This window comes from Protopterus annectens, chromosome 7.part1, assembly GCF_019279795.1.
Source record: "Protopterus annectens isolate FY-2018-M chromosome 7.part1, PAN1.0, whole genome shotgun sequence".
Lineage (NCBI taxonomy): Eukaryota > Metazoa > Chordata > Ceratodontiformes > Protopteridae > Protopterus > Protopterus annectens.
In genome coordinates this window covers 462766666-462791646 of record NC_056740.1, presented here as the reverse complement: position 1 = coordinate 462791646, position 24981 = coordinate 462766666, and the positions used below count along the sequence as shown (strand labels likewise).

Below are 24981 nucleotides of genomic sequence, written 5' to 3'. Positions count from 1 at the left end.
GGCCAGTGATCCTCTTGGTGAGGTACTTCTGTGGTCTTTCCAGTTGTTGCAGGTGTCTTGTAAGGTACATCCCAAATGGGGCATTGTACTCTATGAAGGGTCTGATGAGTGATGTATAGAGAGGCCCAATGACCTCTTTCGATCTGGATGCAAACCCTTTTGTGATTAGGTGGGCCACATAGAAGGATTTTCTAACCACTTTGGCAAATTAAGGAATTAAAGAAAGGTTACTATCTACTTGGGTCCTTAGATCACTTATTACTTCTTCCGTATTTAGGGGGCTACCACCTATGTGGTAGTTTTTGGATACTTTGTTTTTTCCAAAGGGGATGACTATGCACTTTTTGGCATTTAACTTGAGGTCATGGTTTTGACACCAGGCATCTGTTTCAGTGAGACCCATTTGCAGGATGTCTCTGTCAGCCGGAGAGTCAATTATAGCCCCTAGTTTGCAGTCATCTGTGAACTTGGTCAGCCATAGTCCTCCTGTGCTTGCCTGTACCTCTGAGAAGTACATGCTGAACAGGAGGGGTCCTAGGACTGAGCCCTGGGGAACGCCACTTGTAACCGGTTTAGAGCCAGACCTAGCTCCCACAACTCTTACCATGTGGGTTCTGTCAGTGAGCCAGTAGGCAACCCATCTCGGGAGGTAGGGGTTTATGTTCAGTCTGGTGAGCTTGTCTATAATACCTGAGTGGGGAATGGTGTCAAAGGCTTTTGCAAGCTCTAGGTAGGCTGTGTGGACCATCTTTCACTCATCTATAGCCTTGGTAACTATCTCAAAGAAGTCCACCAGGTTTAGGAGGCATGATCTGCTCTTAACAAAGCCGAACTGGGTAGGGTCCAGTGTTTGGAGGTCTCTGTTAATGAGATCCATGATGATGCACTCCATAGCTTTGCAGACCAAGCTAATCAGGCTTATAGGGTGATAGTTCCCGGGGTCCTTTGTGGCTCCACCTTTGTGGAGTGGAATAACCATTGCTATCTGCCACTGGGTGGGCACGTAGCCTGTGGAGAGGCTGAGTTTAAACAGTGTATTAAGGTGAGGGGTTAGATAATTTTTGAGCTCATGTAGGACGCAACCTGGGACACCGTCCGGTCCCATTGATGCTGTGTTGGCTTTGGAGGGGGCTGTTTTAACCTGAGTGTCTGTGATTTCAGGGGCACTACATTCTACTGGTATATTTATAGGCCCTTTTGGGGGTGAGAGGGGGGTGAAGTTTGCACTGAACCTGTCTGCCAGGATGTTGGCTATATTGGTCGGTCAGTGTATTTTGTGCCATTCTGCACTAACTCCGAGCAGATCTGAAAATTGCCACTTAGATTCTTGACATAGCTAAAGAATGCCTTGTGGTTATCATTGGAGTCCATGGCAATTTTTCTTTCGAAGCTAGCCTTGGATGATTTTATGAGGGAACTTAGTTTCTTGCTGATACTGATCAGGGATGTCTTCCCTTCTTGGGATTTTCCTCTTTTCTGTACTAGTTACCTCCTTCTATTGTATAGCTTGTTTATGGCAGGGGTCCACCAGACTGGTTTCCTTTTCTTGGAGGAGTGAGTCTTGGTTTTGTTTGGGATAGCACAATCCATGCATTCTCGTAGGTGCCCATAGAGTGCATTAGTAAAGGATTTTTCAGCGTGGACAGTGTTATCCTTTAGCATGGGGGCTTTGAAACTTCCCACCTCGGTCTTAAGTAATGTGAAGTTTGCTTTTGGAAAGTTTTTCAAGGTGATTTCTTTGACCGGGGGTGGTGGAGGAATGTGGATATCCAGAGTGATTAGTTTATGGTCAGATCTAACAAGTGAGGGGTTGACCTCCGATGTGGAACACCAGTCGCCCATGTTGGTGATGACCAGGTCCAATATGTTGTCACCTCTGGTGGGGGTGTTGACCAGTTGATCTAGGGCATTTCAGTTTATAAATTTTAGGAAATGTTGGGCAAGGAAGTTTCTACTTGAGTAGTTCTCCCAGTTAATGTTTGGGTAATTGAAATCACCCAATATCAGGGTGTTTGGTAGGAGCTTTATGTTTACCAGTGTTTCCAGGAATGCTGAGTGGGTGTCCTGGGACATAGTGGGTGATCTGTAGCAAGCTATAATTTGAACAGTTTTGCCCATTGTTAGTTGCACGTGGATGATCTCTGAAGCTTCGTGCTGTGCCACTAACCTGGAGGTGTGGGTATCCTCCATACTGAGGAGTGCCTCAAGTGCATGCATTTTGAGGTTTAGACTTCTGGCATTGAGTAGCATTACCCTCAGGTTTTTGTTACTTCTGCTATTTATGGCGGTGGGTTTGTCTTTTGAGCCTTGCCTAAAAAAGGCACTATGGGGATGGCAAGAGCCTTGGCCAGTATTCGAAAGCCTAAGGGTGACAGCTGCAAGCCGTCTCTAGCAAAGCAGCATGGCTTGTTGACCATGTCATCCCAGGCTGACAGACACTGGATCCCCTTTGAATGACACCAGAAGCTTAGCCAATTGTTGAAATTGATAATTTTTTCTCTATACCGTGGTATCATTCTTGGTGAGGGCAGGATACTTCTCAGGGTCGTCAGGAACATACCGGCCTGGGCTACGTGATCAGAGAGCTCCTCCATGTCTCTTTTCATGTAGTCCAGGGAGGTATGGCTCAGGTCATTCACACCAACATGGACAATGACAGAGTCATATTTGTACTTGTTCTTGAGTGACCTGAGTGCTTGTGTTATGTGGCGGATCCTGGCATCCAACAGGCAGCCAACAGTAACCTTCTCCTTGTTCAGCCTAGTGAGTGGGACGTCAGTGTGCCTGACTATAGAGTCACCTATTACTAGTGTGTTGGGTATGTTATTTTGCCTTAAGGGCTGTGATTGTGTGGCACACTGGTTTTGTGAAGTATGTGTTTCATGGTTTGTGTTGAGGGGTGGAGCTTGCTTGGATGTCTGCTTTGGAGGTCTCTGTTGCTTTTGCAGATTTTTATTTAGTGCCTCCGAGTATGTTTTCGTGTATTTATGTGTGTTTTTTGCCAGTGCTGGTTTCATAGGTCTATGTGAGACTGGTGGTGTGATGCAAGTAATTCCCTTATCCTCTTGACTGCCTGGTCCATTCTTGGGTTGAGAGAGCTTAGCCTCCAATTTGGCTGTATAATTGCATCTCTCACATGTATTAGTGTCTGGTGGAAGGAGGAGAGGGTTGTCTGTGTACATGAGGCAATTGTAACATTGCCTCAAAATGCCCAGATTCACCAGTTGGACTGGAGAGTAAGCTGAAGCTGCCCTTTGGACATGGCTAGATAGGTACAGTGAACTGTTTTACTGATTGGACGGTAAGGTCGAATAGAGAGCCTTGTCCTTCTCTATAGTATGGGGGGGGGGGGGTCTAGTGCTAAGGTGTATTAGTGATTACTATGAGTTTTGAGCAAGTGCCGGTATGAGAAGTGAATGGTTTGAGTATTCAAGTTGAAAGTTTGTCTAGTCCCAAGGGAAAAATTGAAGAGTAGACTTTCTGGAGCCGGTAATAGTTATACCCTAGCTAACCGGTGCACAAACCCATGCAAATGCGGGTTTTATAGCAGGGAAATGAAAGAGATAGAAATTAGCCCAAAATGGCCAATAAACTACTAATTTCTGGGCTGAAAGCACTCCTCCAGAGACAGATAGGCTGCTCAAAGCTCCCTCTCTCACAGTGAACAGAGAAACGTCCTTCTATCCATGTAAGGTATGGGCAAACACAGAAACTTGTAACACAGCCCAGAATTCAGCACTAACCTGAAAACTGGACTAAACTAGCTTAGAAAGGAAGGAAAACAAGTACTTTTTTGTTTGTTCTTTTTGTTTTTTTTTTTCAGAAAATAAAGCAGATACAATCAAAAAAACACTTTAAATGCACAGAAATTGCTATCACACTTGAGTGTGTAGCCTACAACAGTTAAACAGGTAATTTAAACACAAAAGCGACTTAGTTAAAGTGCAGGTAGTAAAATATGTGCAATATGTATCGGAAACAAGCTTTTTAAATCACAGAAACTCTAGAAAATTGGCGTTTTAGGCGGAATTAGCTAAAGGCAGCAAGAAAATGCAGAAAAATTATACTTAATCACTCCAAAGTCTCTCTTTTGTCTCTCTGCTGCTGTCGAACTCTGCAGGGCACCAGGCAGGAGACTGCTGAGTTGTATACTAGCACAAAAACCTTGTAAATGTGGGTTTTATAGCAGGTAAATGAAAGAGATAGAAATTAGCCCAACATGACCAATAAACTACTAATTTCTTGGCTGAAGCCACTCCTCCAGGGACAGATAGGCTGTGCAAAGCTCCCTCTCTCACAGTGAAGAGAGAAACTTCCTTCTATCCAAGTAAGGTATGGGCAAACACAGAAACTTGTAACATAGCCCTGGATTCAGCACTAACCTGACAACTGGACTATACTATGTTTGTAATTACTTCAGATGTATATATCCTTAAAATGTGATCTGTATTTATCTTTGTTCTTACTATTTGTTTACTTAAAACTTTTTTTTGGGAGCTTTTCTCCTCGGGTCTCTGCTGAAAAAGGGCTTCTAAGAACCCAGACAGACTAACCTGGTTAACAAATGTAAAACTAAAATAAATAAATAATTTAAGAAGATATTGATTAGAGTATAGGAGGGGTAAAATGATGGTAATGACAGAATCGGAAACTGTCATATTTTGGAGCAACATGGTTACTGTTTGGACTTGAACATAAATAATAAAGTAAAAGAGACTGAAGAGAAAGTAACTTGATAAAAAATGCAAAAGATGGGGAGAGGGGATTATGCAGACGATTTAGTGAAGGTGAGATGTCAGGTCAGTATGACAACAATGCTCTGGATTATGTTTTTGTGAAGATTTAGGCCTAACTTTGAACAGATCAAATGTGCCTGGAATTGGACAAAAGCAAAGCGAGATATTTGTTAGGTGTTGTTTTAGCTGTTTTGTATGTGATGAATTTGTCTCAAGCCAGTCAAAATGAAATGTCATAGCTTTGTAACAACAATAGACTAGAAGGAATCTCCAAGGGGCATTGTTAGATTTAAATATGGGGAGGAGCAGCTTATCTCCTGAGCATGGACAGAACAGGTGAATAATATTTTCAGTATTAGGCAATTTTTAAGATTATTGATTAGATTATGGTCTATGACCAGAATGAAAGAAAATGAGGTGTCGTGAAATTTCAATCTAGTTTTAGAGACACACAATGGTGGGTATTATAGTAGCGAGAAACTGCAAATTTAAATTTACGTAGTTTGTTATAACACTGTTGTATTTATTTTTTTGTGTGATTTGTACATTGGTTACTGTGAGACACACACAGAGCAGGGTGTGGAGTAGATATGTGGTGGTGTTAGATTGTTGCATCTGAGATATTGCTTGACCCTGTAGAAGCTGTCTAATTTATGATGAGTTTATTTTGTCATGAATGTGGTAGTCTAATTTCAGATGGTCATCAAAAATTACACCTAGTAGCTTGGTTTAGGCAACCATTTCAATGGCAGTCCTGTTTGCTGATGTTATAATAAACTGATTTCAGATATGAGCAGTGTTTGGGAGTAAATAAAATTAGTTTACTTTTTGTGGGATTAAGTAGAAGTTGAGAGTTTTCAAGCCAGGTTTTGACAACAAAGAAAAACTCTTAGGGGTTGTTGTAGGTCAGTTAAATTTTTGGCTAAGCAGATAAGAGGCATGTTTTGTGAAAGTGGGGACATTGTGAAAGAAAACGTACAGTACAGAGCATTGTGGGAGAAACGTCTTATTCCTATTTCACTGTCTTTTCTCTGTTGGTTCGGTAGCTATGAAACCACTGGAGAAATGACTGAGTGAGACTGGAAGAGGAAAGTTTTTGCTGTAGCTTTTGGTATGAGACTGTATTGAAAGCCATGGAAAGATCAAAAAATAGTGAGCATACAAGGATGCCTTAATTTCTGTGGAGATTAATATTATTAGTAAAGTTCAGCAGGGCAGTGGTTATGCTATGGTTGGTCAAAAGCCACGTTTTATTGCAGAAATAGTTTTGTGTGAAATGCTTTAGAAGTTGAATATGGATACATTTTTTCTATGACTTTGGATAAGGGGGGTAAGATTGCTATAGGTCTACTGTCGGAAATATCTCAGGATTTTCTATCTTTTTGAAGGGGCAGAACAAATGATTTCTTCCAGAGAGCTGGGACATAGTTTTCTCTAATGGATATGTTTACTAGAATTGCGAGGGGACAGGCTAGTACCTCTGCTGCTATTTTTAGTTATTTGGATTGAAGGTTGTCTGGAACTAGCGTAGTGGGTTTCACTTTTAATAAAAGAGTTGGTACTTGCGTATTATCGCAACCAGATTTTCGCGTTTGCGGTAATACGTTTGTTTGCCTAAAAACGGATATTGGGAGTTATGTTAAGGTGGAATTTGATGTTTTCAGTGAGTATGACTTAGTTTGTCCTTAAATTTGGTAAGGTAAATCAACATGGAGATGTAAATCTTGGACTGCATACTGTAAAGTTGGTTACACTGACGTTGTGCTGCAGGAAATGAAAGTCAGACACCTGGGAAAATGTTTGGTTGAACTTCTGCTGTCCTGCAACATGGATTACTAAGTTGTACAATACTTTCTTCAGAGAATAAGGCACGGAGACCTGCAAATCTTTTTTTTTTGGTAAATTGTTGGATTTATTGTTTACAAACTGTTGAATAGAACTGAAGTTAAGGAGAATATGTATGTGCACACTTTATAAAAGTATGTGTACGACGGAGGCTGTTCTGTTTAGCGGTAGTCTGATAATAATTTTTTGGAGTCGTTGCCAATAATGGTTTATTTTTTGTATTCAGATGGTGTTATCCTTGTGGATACTACTTACTGTTGGACTGTTTAGTGAATGTTTTACGGCAGCATACTTGTGGATTGCTCAGTCGCTGGTTTACTGTTTGGAATGTGCCTAACACAAAACAGGACTTGAAAATGTGGTATGAGTGACTTGATTTTGGGAACGGCATACCTTCAAAGAAATACTAATTTTTCAAATATTCCACTGTTATTCCTACCTAAACAAAGTGTTTTGTTTTAAAGATAACATTCCCTCTGTGATTCTGCATACATTTCTGCTTTATGTTACCCATGGGAAAGAAAGCAGTATTATCGCAAAAATCTGGTTGCGATAATACGTAAGTACCAAAGAAGTTTTATGAACTAAGTGGGAATAGGCTGAATGACGAGAACATGCGGATCAGACCAAAAATATGAGGCAAAATCTGGACAATTCAGCGGTGCAAATTAAATAGAGAGGTTGCCATTTTGGTCTGACATAAGAGGAGTTTGCTGGGTGGATTTTCCCTGGACTTAGAAGATTGTTTTACTGAGGCCTAGAAAGGTCTAGGGCTAGTCAAGATAGTTTTCTTAGAGTGTGAAGTAGTATTTCTTTTTGTCTTACCTGACATTTGGTTGTGTTTCTAAGCTGCCATAGTATTGCAGCTTTAGTTGATATTTATCTTCTAGCCAGCCTTTCCAGGTTTTCTCTTTCTGTTTCATGAACCTTTTAGTTTTCTAGTCTAGAATGAATACCAGAGGAGGTAACATTACTGGGAGGCAGAGGTGAAAAGCCAGTCTACAGTAATCTCATTTTGTAGCTTTGTTGTATTCAGTTAGGGTTATTATTAGTTGGTTAAATCCATAACATTGTATAGAATGATTTGGGTGATTTACACTTACTTGCGGAAAATCACTATCTACATCTCCTAGAATAATGGTTTCCTGAATAATGCTTGAAGATAGCGAAAACCTTCTGTGGTAGATATGTTGTTTTCTTTGGCAATGTATAAAGGAAACAATTGATATATTCATGTGGCTGTTGAGTTGCAGATATTAGGTAAGGATTTTTAAGCTGTTGAAGTAGGGATGGAGTTGGGGAATGGAGAGACTTTTAGGGTACTTTTGTAGATAATAGCAAGTTCACCAGCTTTCTTTGTTTTCTCTCTAAATGAAGGAAACCATACCCTGGAGGCAGATTTTCTGCATCTTTGGTGTCTGGTTTTAACCACATATGACTCGCTACTAAAATGGCAGTAGACTAAGAAGCTATCCTCGGCCGTACGTCTGGTATTTTGTTACATATTCTCTGTAGGTTAATGTGCTGAAAATAAAGACTAGATATTCTGGGAGAGTCTGGGATAGAATATGATGTACTTGCATCATTTATTGGTTGTGGGATTGCTATTTATTGAACTGTTCCAAGGTTAGGATGGATGTCTCCACTTACTTTGAGAGGTAAAGAGACGTGGTGAGGAGTGGAGAGGTATTTTAGCTTTTCCTTTGGCTTAGATATTGTGCTCATATATTAGTAGTTTGGGAAATATATTTTGAAACAGTTAACATGGTTATTGTAGTATAAATCAGAGCGCATGATGAATTGGTAGTTTGAGTTGTTTGCTGTCGGAGCAATAGCAAGAGAGAAGGTAGTTAAAGTGTAAATAATGCTGATAAGATGTGGGTGGAGTCAAAATGCTGATGAGAATATTGATATTAAATGGAATTAATACTGTTATCCAGAGTGTGATACAATAAATGTTAGGATGGACATATGTTACAGATAGTAATGACTGAGAAACAGTTTAAGGAACAGAAAAAGAAGCAGAACTTAGAGGAAATGTTAGCAAGCTGAGAGTAAACCGGCAGTGGTTATTATCTGGTTTGAGAGACTTGTTGGAGAGTACAGGGAAAGATTTAGTGTTACGGATATTTAATTAATTAAATGATCTAATGAGGAGAGTGTAGCAGAGAATTAAAGTGTGGCTGTTGTGGTTCTGCACAGAATTAGAGTGTGGTTGTTGTGGATCTGCATATGGGAAGATCTGAGGGGGGTGATGGGGTTGGCCAAGTATGCCAGAGTCATTGAGAGATGTATAGTTAAGTGTAAATGCACACAAACTCTAGGTTAGTCACTGTTTTTAATTAGGGAAGTATGGCTGGACATAAGAAGTAATTGGTGACCCTCACTATCCTATAAAAGTAGAGGAGATGGGGGCAGGTGGGGATTAGAGACAGAGTAGGGAATCAAATGGAGCCAAAGCAAAGCAGAGGCAAGTGGAACATGTTTGACCCTGTAAGACAGAGATTTGTGACCAAAAGAAAATAAATCAATAGAGGTAAGAAGCAAAAGAAGCTAAAGACACAGTCCTGGCAAGGGTAATTTACCAAAATGCTAGAAAGTGCAGGATGCAGGTTAGTGAGAAGAAAAACAAACTGGAAACTTTCAAATTAAGAAATATTAAGTGCACAACAACACTAGTGGAAAATATTTGAAAGAAAGGTCAATAGTACCTAAACGTAAGGAGGACCTAGGTAATTAGCTGCTTTACAAAGACTAGTTGTGTGGGCACTGTTGCAGAGGATCACCAGCCACTTGTATGGAAACTAGTTTTAGCGAAACAATGAGATAGTAGGTGTGGAATATTAACTGCACTGGCACATTAGATTTAGGCACTAATAGTGTTAGGTCTCTAACATTTCAAAGAATTCCCTTCCCATTCCGCTTTAGAGTTTTCTTATACTAGCTTAATGTTTCCAAATTGTAGCAAATCCACAGTGGAATCGAAATGCCACTTTTGGTGTGGGAAGCTGAGCTGAGAAATGAATCCCAGTATTGACTTTTTGGTCAGAATGGAAGCTTTGTAGTACTCCATGTGTGGAACAAAGTGTAGCAGCTGCTTGCTACAAATCTTGCAGCAGTTTGCTGCAGTTTAAAAGGAGAGAAGAGTTTCAGATTAAGGGTTGGCACTTGGTGCATGAATAGCTATCTACACCTCTGTTGAGAAGTTTGCAGATTTGAACTGAAAGGCAGTTACTTCTGCAGATTTTCTTCATCTCTGCAGTTACTATCAGATTGGTCTGACAAAAGGACTACAAGCTGTAAAGCTACAGTGACCGCACTGTCCAGACGCTGATTCCTGCATCAGTATGTAGAGCTACGGTGTCAGTGCTCTTCAGAGTCTGTTTTTTGCATCAGTATGCAGAACTACAGTGGCAGTGCTGCCCAGAGTCTGACTCCTGCATCAGTCTGTAGAGCTACGATGGAAGCACTGTCCAGAGTCTTATTCCTGCATCAGTATGCAGAGCTATGGTGGACACACTGTCCAGAGTCTGATTCCTGCATCAGTATGTAGAGCTACAGTGGCAGTGCTGTCCAGAGTCTGATTCCTGCATCAGTATGTAGAGCTACAGTGACCGCACTGTCCAGACTCTGACTTTTGCATCAGTATGTAGAGCTACAGTGGCCAAACTGTCCAGAGTCTGATTCCTGTATCAGGATGTAGAGCTACGGTGGCAGCGCTGTCCAGAGTCTGACTCCTGCATCAGTATATAGAGCTACGGTGGCAGAGCTGTCCAGAGTCTTATTCCTGCATCAGTATGTAGAGCTATGGTGGCCACACTATCCAGAGTCTGATTCCTGCATCAGTATGTAGATCTACAGTGGCCACACTGTCCAGAGTCTGATTCTCGCATCAGTATTTAGAGCTATAGTGGCCACACTGTCCAGAGTTTGATTCCTGCATCAGTATGCAGAGTTTGGTGGCCACACTGTCCAGAGTCTGACTCCTGCATTAGTATGTAGAGCTACAGTGGCCACACTGTCCAGAGTCTGATTCCTGCATCAGTATGTAGAGCTACGGTGGCAGCACTGTCCATAGTCTGACGCTTGCATCAGTATGTAGAGATACGGTGGCCACACTGTCCAGAGTCTGACTCCTGCATCAGTATGTAGAGCTACAGCAGCCACACTGTCCAGAGTCTGACTCCTGCATCAGTATGTACAGCTACAGTGGCCACACTGTCCAGAGTCTGACTCCTGCATCAGTATGTAGAGCTACAGTGGCCACACTGTCCAGACTCTGATTCCTACATCAGTATGTAGAGCTACGGTGGTAGCGCTGTACAGAGTCTGACTCCTGCATCAGTATGTAGAGCTACAGTAGCCACTCTGTCCAGAGTCTGATTCCTGCATTAGTATGTAAAGCTTTGCTGGCAGCGTTGTCCAGATTCTGACTCCTGCATCAGTATGTAAAGCTACAGTGGCCACACTGTCCAGAGCCTGATTTCTGCATCAGTATGTAGAGCTACAGTGGCCACACTGTCCAGAGTCTGATTCCTGCATCAGTATGCAGAGCTACAGTGGCAGAGCTGTAAAGAGTCTGACTCCTGCATCAGTATGTAGAGCTACAGTGGCCACACTGTCCAGAGCCTGATTTCTGCATCACTATGTAGAGCTACAGTGGCCACACTGTCCAGAGTCTGATTCCTGCATTATTATGTAGAGCTACAGTGGCAGTGCTGTCCAGAGTCTTATTCCTGCATCAGTATGTAGAGCTACGATGGCCACACTGTCCAGAGTCTGATTGCTACATCAGTATGCAGAGCTACAGTGGCAGCACTGTACAGAGTCTGACTCCTGCATCAGTATGTAGAGTTACAGTGGCCACACTGTCCAGAGTCTGATTCCTGCATCAGTAAACAGCAGACACAGAACTTGAGAACTCCAAACACTGTAATGTACAGCACTTTTTCTTAAATGTTTATTAGAGTGCAGACTGAACACATCACTGTTGTCCTAGAGGGCATTCTAGATATCTGCTTGCCACTGGGGCTGCATTTATTCTGTGTGATCTGATCTGTGCAAGCCTCCAAGGAGTGATTTTTATGTGAACAGTGAACAGCAACTTGGAGTTTTAACAGAAAATATTTATTTTCTGTGGCACTTAAGTAACTCAATGGAAAACTATATGCTTTTTAAGAGTCATACACTTTTTGCCTGACATTCCCTATGGGTGAATTTATGAACACCCATCCATTGGGTCTATATCTCTTCATCAAAGTTTACTTACCTCGAATGGCTATTCATCGAACTGTCATCATCCAACAGCCCTTCATCGAATGTTCACATCAGTGAACATTGTTCTCACGGTAAGAAATCATTTGGCCAGCATACCTACTTACACACAATCCACAGTACATCAAACCGACCAAAGTGGAGGGCTATGCCCCACACACGTATCCATTGTGGGGGCCTGTACCCCCACCCCCCTACACACACACACACGCACACACACACACACACACACACACACACACACACATATATATATATATATATATATATATATATATATATATATAAACCAATTCTGCGATCATACTACATTGGGGAAAAGGGAAAATTTCTGTGTTGGCCAAGTGACGTCCTTCCCTGGGAAAACGTTTTGCTGGTGTGAATGTTTGATAAAGGGCTGTTTAGTAATGTTGGCTTGATGAATAGCAGTTTGAGGTAAGTAAAGTTCAGTGAAGTGATATAGACCCCCCCCCCATCCATTTGCTCATCTCCTTTTTAAATACAGACTGTGTGTCACACTACTTAACTTGGACAGAAAGTTTGTTCCAGGCACCAGTAGGTCCCCATCATGGTAGTGCTGTAGAAGTCATGTGTGTGTGTGTGTGTGTGTGTGTGTGTGTGTGTGTGTGTGTGTGAAGGATAATTGGTGTGACTCCCCACCTGCGGGTTCTCACCACAGCAGTACTGAAAAAATCACTTATCTGGAAATGGTTGTGCTGCTGTTCAAATCTTTCATGGGATTAAAATGAATTAAATGTAATAAAGCATAGCAGTTATTGAGTTTTTTCCATAATTTTATGTTTTCTTTTTTCACAGAAGAGAAGCACAGATAGTGAGGTAAGCTATACATGCTATTTTCTGTAACTGAGGTCATTTCTTTCTATTTGTGTTTTATTTCTGTGCACATACTGTTTCCAAATCTTACGCTTCAGTTCAGAGGTTTTATGAGAAACTAACTACAATGAAATGAATCATTTGCAGAAAAATATGTAAAACGTAGCCCTAGACACTGTAATTTATAAGGCACCATTTTATAATTTTACCTTGATTTAGTGATTATTAAACTGTAAATATCACACACACACCACTGTAAACCCCTCCTAGAATTAAACTGGCTTGAACTCCCTTACCAACTTGCCTTTATTCAGCTATCCACCTTGCACAACCTTATTTTCAAACCCACTGCCTGCCCTGCATTAGCCAATCTAGTCACACCTTACACAAAAATCGATCCCTACGATCAGAAGACAAAAACCTGTTTGCTATCTCAAAACTCACAAGAAAACCAGGTCACTCTCTGTATTCATATTCTGTCTCTATACATTGGAATTCACTACCTCTAGCTACTAGTTCTATACCTGTCCTAACGCATTTCAAAGCCTCTTTAATAATCATCTCAAAAAGACATGGCACTGCTCCTGCATAAAGCCTGCCTAATGCTCAGGTCTTCCTCTTCTGTCACATTTAAATCCCTCACAGACTGCAAGATCCTAAGGTTCTTCTAACTCCTTCTCTGCTTCTATACCATATCCTTAAGCTGCTGCTCAGGGTGCATTCCTTCTATTCTTCTTAACTCTCTCTCTCGTTATCTGTCTGCATAGGTTCATAGGTATGTACTAGGCTACTGGCCCGAGGGCCTATATAAGCCTAGCCAAATGGTACCCTGGCTTTTGCCACCCAAGAAAATCACTAACTTTCTGGCTGCTCTTTTCCTAACAAACTCACAGTCTATTTTGCATGTACTACAACAGTCAGTGTCGCACATTGCGCTACCTACGTACTTTTTTTTGGACACTGTCTACATCATGTATGAAGAGAGTGACTATTATCACCTGTAATGTTTTAACTGTGTAGAACTGTCTATATGTGTAGTAATATATTACAACATCTTGTAGCAGTTTGTTCTTTCAACTTATTTTTTGTATAGTATTTCTAATGTAATCTTTATTGTATTGGATTATACTGTATTTGTATTGTACTGTATGTGTAGCTTTTCTCCCCGGGCCTCTGCTGAAAATGGGTTCTGTAGACCCAGTCAGACCATCCCAGTAAACAAATGTCAAATAAATAAAAAAAATAAATAAATAAAGTTAATAGCAAAATCAAAAACATAGATAATGAAGAGCATGAAATACACAGAAATGACATGGAGCTGCGCATGAAGTGAACACAGTAACTAGTTCAATGAAGAGCCGCTGCACATGGAGTGAACACAGTAACTAGTTCAATGAAGAGCCGCGGCGCATGGAGTGAACACAGTAAATAGTTCAATGAAGAGCCGCTGCACATGGAGTGAACACAGTAAATAGTTCAATGAAGAGCCGCTGCACATGGAGTGAACACAGTAAATAGTTCAATGAAGAGCCGCTGCGCATGGAGTGAACACAGTAACTAGTTCAATGAAGAGCCGCTGCGCATGGAGTGAACACAGTAACTAGTTCAATGAAGAGCTGCTGCACATGGAGTGAACACAGTAAATAGTTCAATGAAGAGCCGCTGCACATGGAGTGAACACAGTAAATAGTTCAATGAAGAGCCGCTGCACATGGAGTGAACACAGTAAATAGTTCAATGAAGAGCCGCTGCGCATGGAGTCAACACAGTAACTAGTTCAAGGAAGAGCCGCTGCACATGGAGTGAACACAGTAACTAGTTCAAGGAAGAGCCGCTGCACATGGAGTGAACACAGTAAATAGTTCAATGAAGAGCCGCTGCACATGGAGTGAACACAGTAAATAGTTCAATGAAGAGCCGCTGCACATGGAGTGAACACAGTAACTAGTTCAATGAAGAGCCGCTACGTATGGAGTGAACACAGTAACTAGTTCAATGAAGAGCCGCTGCGCATGGAGTGAACACAGTAACTAGTTCAATGAAGAGCCGCTGCACATGGAGTGAACACAGTAACTAGTTCAATGAAGAGCCGCTGCGCATGGAGTGAACACAGTAAATAGTTCAATGAAGAGCCACTGCGCATGGAGTGAACACAGTAACTAGTTCAATGAAGAGCCGCTGCGCATGGAGTGAACACAGTAACTAGTTCAATGAAGAGCCGCTGCGCATGGAGTGAACACAGTAACTAGTTCAATGAAGAGCCACTGCGCATGGAGTGAACACAGTAAATAGTTCAATGAAGAGCCGCTGCCCATGGAGTGAACACAGTAAATAGTTCAATGAAGAGCCGCTGCGCATGGAGTGAACACAGTAACTAGTTCAATGAAGAGCCGCGGCGCATGGAGTGAACACAGTAAATAGTTCAATGAAGAGCCGCTGCATGGAGTGAACACAGTAACTAGTTCAATGAAGAGCCGCGGCGCATGGAGTGAACACAGTAAATAGTTCAATGAAGAGCCGCTGCGCATGGAGTGAACACAGTAACTAGTTCAATGAAGAGCCGCTGCGCATGGAGTGAACACAGTAACTAGTTCAATGAAGAGCCACTGCGCATGGAGTGAACACAGTAACTAGTTCAATGAAGAGCCGCTGCACATGGAGTGAACACAGTAGCTAGTTCAATGAAGAGCCGCTGCGCATGGAGTGAACACAGTAACTAGTTCAATGAAGAGCCGCTGCACATGGAATGAACACAGTAAACAGTTCAATGAAGAGCCGCTGCACATGGAGTGAACACAGTAAATAGTTCAATGAAGAGCCACAGCAGTAAATGCATTTCTGGAAAAAAGCTACTGTTGGCCTATGAAAATTTCTTCTGAAACAACCTTACTCGGTTATTGATCATTAACTTCAAAGTCTTATGGTTTTGTAAATATGTTAGTCTTGTCTTGAAAATACCACCATGAAGATAAAACTACATTTCAATTGTACATAAAACATTGATTGTCAAAATTATGTAAACTGGCTGCAAGCTGAGAATTTTAAATGAAATGGGCAGCCAGATTCACAGAGTCTCACTAAATAAATGTCAGATGTAGTATGGAGGGCATGTGACCACACTCAGATAGGATGGCTTTAGTATTTATACACCTATCCCAATATGAGTCCTTGGCATAGGTCAGGGTAGGCCGGGGTCTTACTGACATTAGTCAACATGACCGAATCACCTAGAGACAAATGTTACATCATCTAGTGACTAGCCTTACCATGGTGTACAGTCTGTGACCCATGTTATCCTATCTTGAGGGTCTATACAACCTTTCTCTCTGTAGAGTTTGTGCTGTTGCCCACAGATCCATTCATTGGTGAGTTTGAGATGGAAAACACTCAACATGATTTTTAGAGGTGGAAAGAACCCCGCAGAGACACAGGGAGAACATGGAAACTGCAAACAAGCATTTGCTAGAGGTCAGGATCAAACCTTGTAACTTGTGCATGTGAAGCCAAGACTCCAACCATTATGCCAACAGGATGATATTTTTGCAAGTCTTTGAGAGTTATGAAGTTCCAGAATTATGAAACAAAATCAGTAGAGTCAAAGGAGGCCTTCTCATATGTGTCTGATTAAGGAGAACATTAACCTCTGGATTGATTAAAAAGACTAGCTGGACAGCAGACTGGCTCACAAATAGAGCCCAAGAAATTAGAGTATGTGGCTCCGCCTCCTCCAAAAGACCTGACACTACTGGTCTACCCCAGCGATCAGACCTTGGGCCACTCTTTTTGAAATTTACTTCTCTAAGGTCAAAGCTAATGTAAAAGGTTTGTGGATGACCAAGTCCACAGATGACTGTAAACTTGATTCCATCTTAAACACTCCAGAGGACACCAAGATCCTTTAAGAGGACCTTTTCCAAACAAATAGTTGGTGTCATAACCATTACTAAAACTCCAAAACATGTGCTACAGTCTCCTTTGGCAAGTATAATGTCCCCTGTAGCTATTCCATCAACAACATATCACTGAAAATTGATTCGGTAGTTAATGACCTGGGTACCTATGTGGACAACAAACTGTTCTGTGATCACCATGTATCCACTATTATAAGACAGCCCTCTTAAATTGTGCAGCTTATTAGTAAGGATATGGTGTGTAGGTCCAAGGATGTGATCATGTCATTGTATTTGGCACATTTTAGGCCAATCATTAAGTATAATGTCCCCTTCGGTATGTACCTGTCCAAACAACTAAATACTTAACACAACTTGAACACCCACAATGCTTTCTCACTAAGAAGATCAAGGGAATAAATCATCAAATAATAACACTGAATATCTCAAAGCCTTGTCCTTCTTGTACTCATCATACAGGCTACTGAGGGTCATTCTCTGCCTCACATACAGAGCCTCAACAGACTCTATCCTCTCTGATGTACTGCATATCCGCAAGTCCAATGAAGAAGCACTTGATTAGGATACCTTAATCTCTTCTCCAACATAATCAGGATGTGTAAGAGAGCCAGATATGTATTACAGAGAATACCACTTCTTTGGAATTTTTTCCTCCCCACATAAATCAAAGTATTTCCCCTACTCCTTTCAAACATAATCTGAACAAATGGATGGGAAACCATAAATTCATCCCTGGTTTATCACCCCTTTCACTTATGGATAGAGAGTAACATGTAAATGTTTTACGCAGCTCTGGGATATTGATAATTAAATTATGAGGGCTAAAAACTAGGATTGGATTTCCAGGCTGCTTCTTTCCTTTAGAGACATAGGATCACAGGATCATAGGACATTACTAGGCTATCGACCCGGAGGTCATTTTAAGCCTAGCCATTTCAACCAAATGTAAAACCGCAGAAGTACTAGTAAATACCCAAGATTGCACTTAGTGATGACTACCCATGTCCAGGAAGGTTGTGGGCTCTATCCCTGGTAAGAATTTACGGAGCTCCATCCACTCATCCAGATTCCTCTTGAACAGTGTCGTAGAGGTCCTCTGTTTCACATGAATTGGTAGCCTGTTCCAAAGATGTGGCAGTCACTGGGAGATAAATCTGTCCCTCCAGCATGTCCTATATAAGTTGCAGGCCATATCTAAGTCCCTGGAATGGGTAGCCCTAGACCCAGTTGATTTACAGATATGCAGCAAGTTCATTAGGTTTGGGTCTTGGGTTGCTCTGTAGGCCAGGCATAAGTCTCCTGTAAGAAGTCTATAGGATACGGAGTATAGCGACAGGGATTTTAGTCAGCCCATGTAAGCCACATGCTGGAGGCCCTTGACCTTCTTTGTTAGAAACCTCTCAGGTCTGTCTAATTGCTGTATGTGCTTAGTACAGTACATACTGAATGGGGTGTTATACTCAATTATTGCCTGGATAAGTGCAGAGTATAGGGGGGAAATCTCTGGACCAAGATGGAAGGTCAGCCTGCATGTTTCTCTTCTGTTACATATTCATAGATTACTACCAGGTTAACTGCCCTTGTGGGCCATTTTAAACCTAGTCAATTACCCCATGTGAGATTCAAACTCTGCTCCTTGTAATTGTAAGGTAAGCACCTCAACCATTTTGCCAGCCTCCCACATAGGTGCCAGACCTGGAGTGAAGTTCCAATTTCCCATTCACTGGTCCAGGTTATGCTTGAATAGGGTTAGAAAAGAACTCTGCTTCATATGGATGGGAAGTGTATTCCAAAGGAGGGAAATTCTCTGAGACACATACCTGTCCCTCCAACATGTACCATTAATGCTGCATTCACAGTTGAAGTCCCTAGATTAAATAGTTCTGATGTTACTGGTTTTGCAGATGTGCTAAAGGTGCATCTGAGTGGGGTTCAATGATGAAAACATCTTATTTACTTTACCACAGCAACCACATAGAAGCTAAAGTAAAAATAATACGTTTTGAAATTCATGACTCCATTCAGAACAAGTTTAAGTGATGTTCTCTTCAGTTTATCACTGAGTGTCTTGGGATGTAATAACTTCATGCAGTGAAGTTATGTTAAAGCATCATACAATCTGTTAATTGCATAGATCCTTAATCCTGATGACTGTTTTCTAAATGGAACATACTGACTACTCAGTCAGATATCAATTAGTTACCTTTTAAACTTTGCAAACTTATGTCTTTCTTTCATATTGCCAGATAAAGTTAATGAAGAAGCAGTGTAAATATGTGGGAATACTGACTGACAAACAAACCAAACCCTGTTATCAGTGTAAATATGTGGGAATACTGACTGGCAAACAAACCAAACCCTGTTATCAGACTGTTTAAACTGCAACATGTAAAAACACACCACCCACACACTGATGCCTACATGGGTTCATAGGTTTATAGGTGTTTACTAGGCTAATGACCACAAGGGGCTTTTTAAGCCTAGCCATGCATCCCAAATCTCTGACAAGTTCTGATACCCTTGATAAGTGTAAGCATGGGCCTGGGAGATGAACCATTTACACGTTACTTGTGTCCATTAGAGACATAGGCACCGATCCAGGGATGAATTTCCGGTTTCCCATCTTGTCCAAGTTACACTTGAATTGGTTAGGGAGGAGCTCTGCTTCACATGGATGGGGAGCCTGTTCCATAGATGGGGTAGTCTCTGCAATACATACCTATCTCACATCAGACGAATAAAACAGTTACAGATATTTCATATTATTGGGTTATTTTTTGGTTTTTGCTGTTCTCTTTAGAATTTGAATTTCTTTCTCTCTGTCTGTCACATATGTTAGTAAGAATGCACAATAACAAACAGCCCCCCCCCCACACACACACACACACTAAGCATTCCAGCACATATACCCTGTATTCTTATCTGCTTTTCTTTTTGTCATATTTACTAACTTCTTTCATTGATGTCAGGATTCCACAAAGAGGTGGTTTATAGCACTTAAGCTTTGGTCTGCAGAATGAAGGGGGTCTGCAACAGAAGTCAGATGAGTTCAACTCTGGTTTGCAGTATTCAGCTCGGTTAGTGTTCTACTAAAGCCATACATTTTGTTAAACAATGTGTGTTACGATTTTAACCCACATCTTCATCAGTAGCAAGGCTGAGCATGAAGCTGAAAACTGAAAAACAGATCCTAACTCACGTATTTTGCTTATTACATTGAAGATGGATTTTATATAAAGTACCTAGCTTATCGCAGGTCCTTTTGACACTGGGAGCACCATTAAATGAATGCTGGCGTACTGTACCACAGATAATTTTTAATAAACGGTAATCTTTCACAGCCTAATTGGTGCATAAAGTGGAATGAAGTTAATATTAGTTTAATGAAACCTGTGTTCACACCTCCAGTTATACTTGAATGCATTAAATTACTGCTGACAGGTAAGTACTAGACTTCATTATCTTTTCAATTTAAAGCTTTTCAAACAACTCTGACAAATGTTTACTTTTGTACCAACTAGTAATAATGTTTCCGGGAAGTGCAATGACTGTGCAGCTAGTTAAACATAAATGTGAGCAGGAGTCTTGTGGCTTTGGACATACAGAGTTCAACAGCTCTCTCTGCCGACAGTAGCATTTTTAGGTACAACTTATGTCATGCTGTGTTGGTGTACTTCAGTTTTGGCAAACGATGCAACCAAGATTAGTCTAGCACTTTGGTGCAAGAAAGTCTGCTCTTCAAATTTTCCCTTAGAACTAGCTGATTTCTCAGTAGTAGCACTAAAATCTGAAACCCTGTGTCTAGTACTTGCTCTAGAACCTGCTGGAAAGCACTAGGAAGCCTTAAACTTATACACACACTCAATTCTCCCTGTTAATAAGGAGAAATTAATCGTAGGCACTAAACAGCCTATAATTGCAAAGTACTTTGCCAAGGTAAGGGAAAACAGCTCTTGTACTTTACGAAAGAAACACCCAACCAGGCATGTCCAAGGGTCAGCTTCCGGTGATTTCTCCTGTTCACCTGGTGAATTTGGGCATACTGGGGCAATGCAGCAATTGCCTCATGTACACAGACAACCCTCTCCTCCTACCACCCCAAAGCTACAACCTGCGAGAGATACACTTACACAGCCAAACTGGAAGCAAAGCTCTCTCCAGCCAAGATTGTGCTAGACAGTCAAGAGGAGAAGGTTAACACCTGCATTACACCTCAAGCAACACATAGCCCTTCAAAACTCATGCTACCAACATCCACACATAGTAACACTAAACCCACTTATGCGGAGGCCCTTAACATTAACCTGCCCAAGCAACAAGGACCTCCGAAGCTGAAACGCAAACAAACACCAGTCACAATCAAAGTGACACATAACTCACAACACCAGTGTGCCAAACAACAGCTCCTAAGGCAAGACAACATACACAACACTTTAGTCATAGGTGACTCTATAGTCAGGCACACTGATGTCCCACTCACCAGGCTGAACAAGGAGAAAATAACTGTCAGTTGCCTGTCGGGTGCCAGGATCCACCACATAACACATGCACTCAAGTCACTCCACAACAAGTACAAATACGACTCTGTCATTGTCCATGTTAGAGTGAATGACTTGAGACGTACCTCCCTGGACTACATGAAAAGTTCCATGGAAGAGATCTTGGGTCATATGGCCCATACAGGTATGACCCTTGCCCTGAGTAGCATCCTGCCTTCGCCCAGAATGATACCACAGTATAAGGGCAAAATGACTGACTTCAACAATTGGCTAAGTTTCTGGTGTCATTCAAAGGGGATCCAGTATCTGGCTACCTGGGGCAACATGATTGACAAACCACAATGCTTTGCCAGAGATGGTCTGCACCTGTCGCCCCTGGAATTCAGGTTACTGGCTAAAGCTCTTGTCACCCCTATAGTGCCTTTTTTAGGCAAGGCTCAAAGGACAAAACCAACACCATAACAGATATAAGCATGCAAAATCTGAAGGTAATGCTACTCAATGCTAGAAGTCTAAACCTCAAAATGCACTCTCTCGAGGCACTCCTAAAAATGGAGAACATTGATATCTTTGCAGTAACTGAGACCTGGTTCAAGGCTCCAGAGAGCACCCCTGCAATACCAGGCTACAACTCTTACCACACTTTTTGGTCACCAAACCAGGACCGAAGCACTAAAGGCGGAGGAGTGTCCATATTCACCAAGGATATTCACACCTCCAGGCTAGTTGCCCAACACAATGCATTTGAAATTCTACAGGTGCAACTAACACTAGGTAAGACTGCAATCCAAATTGTAGCTTGCTGCAGATCCCCCACCATGCCCCAAGATTCTCACTACACCTTTCTAAACATACTGGAAAGTATTAAGATGCAACCAAACACCCTAATACTGGTTTATTTCAAGTACCCTGCCATTAATTTGGAAAACTACTCGGGTACCAACACCTTTGCCCAAGGTTCTTGAAATTCATAAATTTCAATGCCCTGGATCAACTAATCCACAGTCCCACCAGGGGCTGAAATATCCTAGACGTGGTCATTACCAACATGGGACATCGATGCTCCACACCAGTGGTCACCCCTTCGTTGGTCAGGTCTGACCATAAGCTAATCACCCTTGATGTCCACATCCCACCCCACCCCCTAGTAGGGAAACCTCCATAAAAAACTTCTCCAAAGCCATCTTCATGCTACTCAAGTCAGAAGTGACAAACTTCATGACACCCATGCAGATGGGAAATGAAAGTTCAACTGCTGAATCCTACACTAAGGCACTGTATGAGCACATCCACTCATGCATGAATCATGTCATTCCAAATAGAACCAAGACAGTCTCCTTCAAAAAAATGAACCCAATCTGGTGGTCCCCTGCCATAAACAAACTATACAACAGAAGGAAGAAACTGTTGCAAAAAAGAGGAAAATCCCAGGATGCAAAAAAACTCCCTTACCAGCCTCAGTAAGAAGCTGAGATCCCTCATAAAATCTTCCAAAGCTAGTTACGAAAATAAAATTGCCAAAGATTCCAAGGACAACCACAAGGCATTTTATAGTTATGTCAAGAATCTAAATGGCAATGCTCAGATCTGGTCTGAGCTACAACAGAATGGCATTAAATATACTGATCCCAAGGATATTGCCAATATCCTGGCAGATCGATCCAGTGCCAAATTCACCCCCCCTCTCACCCCTAAAGGGCACATCTCAATACCAAATGATTGCCAAATTCCGGTAATCACGGTTACACAGGTAAAAAACACACTCTCCAAAGCTAAGAATACAGCATCCACGGGACCAGATGACATCCCAGGCTGTGTACTACATGAATTACAAAATGAACTGGCACCTCACCTACATGTCATGTTTAATCATAGCCTCACCTCAGGCTTCGTGCCCAATGAGTGGTGCACAGCTACAGTTATCCCACTCCACAAGGAGGGATCCACCTTAGATCCTGGGAACTATCATCCCATCAGTCTGACGAGCCAGATCTGTAAAGCCATTGAACACTTTATCATGGAACGTATAAACAAAGACATTGGCAACCTTCAAATACTGGACCCCACCCAAGTTGGTTTCTAAAGAGCCAATCTTATCTCCTCAACCTGATTGACTTCTTTGAATCAGTCTCCAGAGCTGTGGATGAGGGTAAGGCGGTCCACACAGCTTATCTGGACCTCACCAAGGCCTTCAACAACATCCCCCACTGTAGAATCATAGATAAACTTACTAAGCTGGGCATTAATCCCTACATCAATCGATGGGTTGCCAACTGGCTTACTGACAGAACCCACACTGCAAAAGTAGCCGATTCAAAATCCAGCTGCAGATAAGTGACAAGCAGAGTACCTCAGGGTTCAGTCCTGGGACAGCTCTTGCTTGGCATCTACTTCGCTGAAGTACAGCCCAGCACTAAGGGACTCTGGCTAACAAAGTTCGCAGATGACTGCAAACTGGGCGCCATTATTGAATTCCCAAATAATGTGGATATTCTACAAAAGGGCCTTACAGAAACAGATGGGCTCAAGCTCAATGCCAAGAAATGTATAGCTATCCCTTTGGGAAAAACATGTACCCATGAATTACCACATAAGTGGCAGTACACTAAACACCTTCGATAACCAGATAGCCACAACAGTCAGGAAATCCTTCTATGTGGCACACTTCATCACTAAGGGCCAGAGGTCAACTCCTCGCTGGTCAGATCCGATCACAAGCTAGTCACCCTAGACATCCATATCCCACCCCTACCCCCATTAAGGAAACCACCATCATAAACTACTCCAAAGCCCAGTTCATGCTTCTTAAGACAGAAGTGGCAAACTTCACGACACCCATGCAGACGGAAACGACAGCTGAATCTTACACAAATGCACTGTATAAGCACATACATGAATGCATGGATCATGCCATCCCCAACAAAACCAAGATGCTATCCTCCAAAAAAAGGAGCCAATCTGGTGGTCTCCTGTCATAAACAAACTCTACAACAGAACGAAGAAACTGTTGCAAAAAATAATAAAATCCCAAGATTGGAGGAACTCTGTGGTCAGCCTCAGTAAGAAGCTGAGATCCTTCATAAAATCCTTCAAAGCTAGTTATGAAAACAAAATCGCTACTGATTCTAAAGACAACCACAAAGCATTCTATAGCTATGTCAAGAATCTCAATGGCAACACTCAGATCTGCTCTGAGCTACAGCACAATGGTACTAAATATACAGAACCAACCAATATTGCCAACATCCTGGCAAATAGGTTCAGTGCTAACTTTAACCCCCTCTCACCCTCCAAAGGGCCCATCTTAATACCAGAAGAATGCAAAGCCCCTATAATCAGGGATGAACAAGTAAAGACCACACTCTCCAAAGCCAAGAACACAGCATCCATGGGACCAGACAACATCCCAGGCTGTGTACTGCATGAACTACAGAATGAACTGGCACCCCATCTAAGTACCATGTTTAATCATAGCCTTACCTCAGGCTATGGGCCTACTGAATGGTGCAAAAGGATGGTTATTCCACTCCACAAAGGCGGTGCCACCAAGGACCCTGGAAACTACCACCCCATTAGCCTGACAAGCCTGGTCTGCAAGGCCATGGAACATATCATCTTGGAGCTTATAAACAAAGATATAGGTAACCTCCAAACCCTTCACCCCACTCAGTTTGTGTTTGTAAAAGGTAGATCACATCTACTAAACCTGATTGACATCTTTAAAGCAGTCACTAGAGCCATAGATGAGGGCAAGGTAGTGCACAGAGTCTATCTTGACCTCACCAAGGCTTTCAATACCATCTCCCACTCTGGAATTAAAGATAAACTCACTAAACTGGGCATAAATCCCTATGTCACAAGATGGGTGGCCAACTGGCTCAC

General features: G+C 41.9%; 1 protein-coding gene across 5 annotated transcripts in view; it reads left to right on the top strand.

Moving 5' to 3' along the window:
- Positions 1-24981, top strand: part of LOC122807829 (inter-alpha-trypsin inhibitor heavy chain H3-like) — a 1807468-nt gene that overhangs the window by 58303 nt on the left and 1724184 nt on the right. For all 5 annotated transcript variants that reach the window (XM_044078927.1, XM_044078926.1, XM_044078925.1 and 2 more), the window contains exon 3: positions 12672-12692. In XM_044078927.1, the coding sequence (XP_043934862.1) occupies positions 12672-12692 (21 nt within the window). The remainder of the gene's footprint in view (positions 1-12671; positions 12693-24981) is intronic.